The 1,318-nt window shown below is 34.1% G+C and overlaps 1 protein-coding gene across 1 annotated transcript in view; it reads left to right on the plus strand.

The window, feature by feature from the left end:
* Positions 1–1,318, plus strand: part of ero1a (endoplasmic reticulum oxidoreductase 1 alpha) — an 8,702-nt gene that overhangs the window by 1,633 nt on the left and 5,751 nt on the right. Inside the window, exon 5 of the mRNA XM_031848641.1 lies at positions 724–788. Within this exon, the coding sequence (XP_031704501.1) occupies positions 724–788 (65 nt within the window). The remainder of the gene's footprint in view (positions 1–723; positions 789–1,318) is intronic.

Consider the following 1,318-nt stretch of genomic DNA (forward strand, 5'->3'; position numbering starts at 1 on the left):
TAACATAACAAACATTTGTGATTTATAGTCAGTAAGTAACATAACAAACATTTGGGATTTTAAAAACGTAGTTTTGTGTGCACTATAAATCATGTTGGAATAATAAATAACTCATTTTGAGGAAGCTATAGAAAAGTGTAGATACAAGATCGGATATATTAAAAACATACATTTGAACAAATACTAACCAGCAGAATGTAAAGACTCTTTATGAGTTTATTATAACTAATGACTAAATAATGGGAAACTTTAATAGATAACAAAGACATTCTTTGGATTATATAGAAATGACACATTTTGTTCATTTTATTTGGGGCATTCAACGGCTAACGGCTCCTTTTATTGTCTCTTACAGGATTAAGAGTCTCGGATTATTAAGCTTTATTTAACCAGGCGAGTTATTAGGAACAAACTCTTCTATATAAGGATGTCATTAAAGGAACAGCTGCATCAAATCTAAACATCACAATAAAACACATGAATTCAATCAGAACACACATTATTCTGAGATTAAAACAAGTGAATCACAAAGATGTTCACGCTCTTAAAAAAACGACAGAAATTCAAATTCATCATCTCAGAACATACAGCACTATACGTGGGTATTTAAAGATGATGACAAATAGGATTGTTAAAGTACTTTGTGACTGAATGAATCCATAGTCTATCGTGTGTTCTGTGTGGAACACACGATAGACTTTAATCTCTTCTCTGTGCGTTCAGGGTTCTGCAGAAGTGAAGGACTGCGAGCAGCCAGAGAGTCTGGGAGCTGTGGATGTTTCCTTAAGGTGGCTGTGCAAACATTAAGTACAATACACACACGTAGTACTTTAAAATACTGGTATGTAGAGTACCACACGGCACCAGTACATGTAGTACAGTATACTCAAATACAAGTACATCCAGTTTACTGTATACTTCACTACATGTCAGTGTACTACATTAATGTACCTGCTGTAGTTAAATCAGCGTTGTTACAGATTAACGGTGTTTTCACTCACAGGTCTGATCAGACTTCAGGCTGAAGCTCTGCTGGGATTTAAATGACGTCATCGTGGACTTAATAAGAGCAATGAAGTTATAACGAAACCTAAAAAAATGATGTTTCACTCGATGATAACTTGTTAATACAAATACTTATACTTTTAACTTCAGATAAAAGATATAAATCTGTAAAGGCTCCATAATTTAACTCTGAAAGGACATTTTTCATAGAGACCACTTTTAATTTTGATTTTTTAAAGTCACTGTGAGGAACTTTGATCTGGTCCTGAACCAGTCTCAGTGTAGCCCTGATCCTCTATATGAACCAGTCTCA

This window comes from Anarrhichthys ocellatus, unplaced genomic scaffold (assembly GCF_004355925.1).
Source record: "Anarrhichthys ocellatus isolate YVR2014 unplaced genomic scaffold, GSC_Weel_1.0 scaffold8, whole genome shotgun sequence".
Lineage (NCBI taxonomy): Eukaryota > Metazoa > Chordata > Actinopteri > Perciformes > Anarhichadidae > Anarrhichthys > Anarrhichthys ocellatus.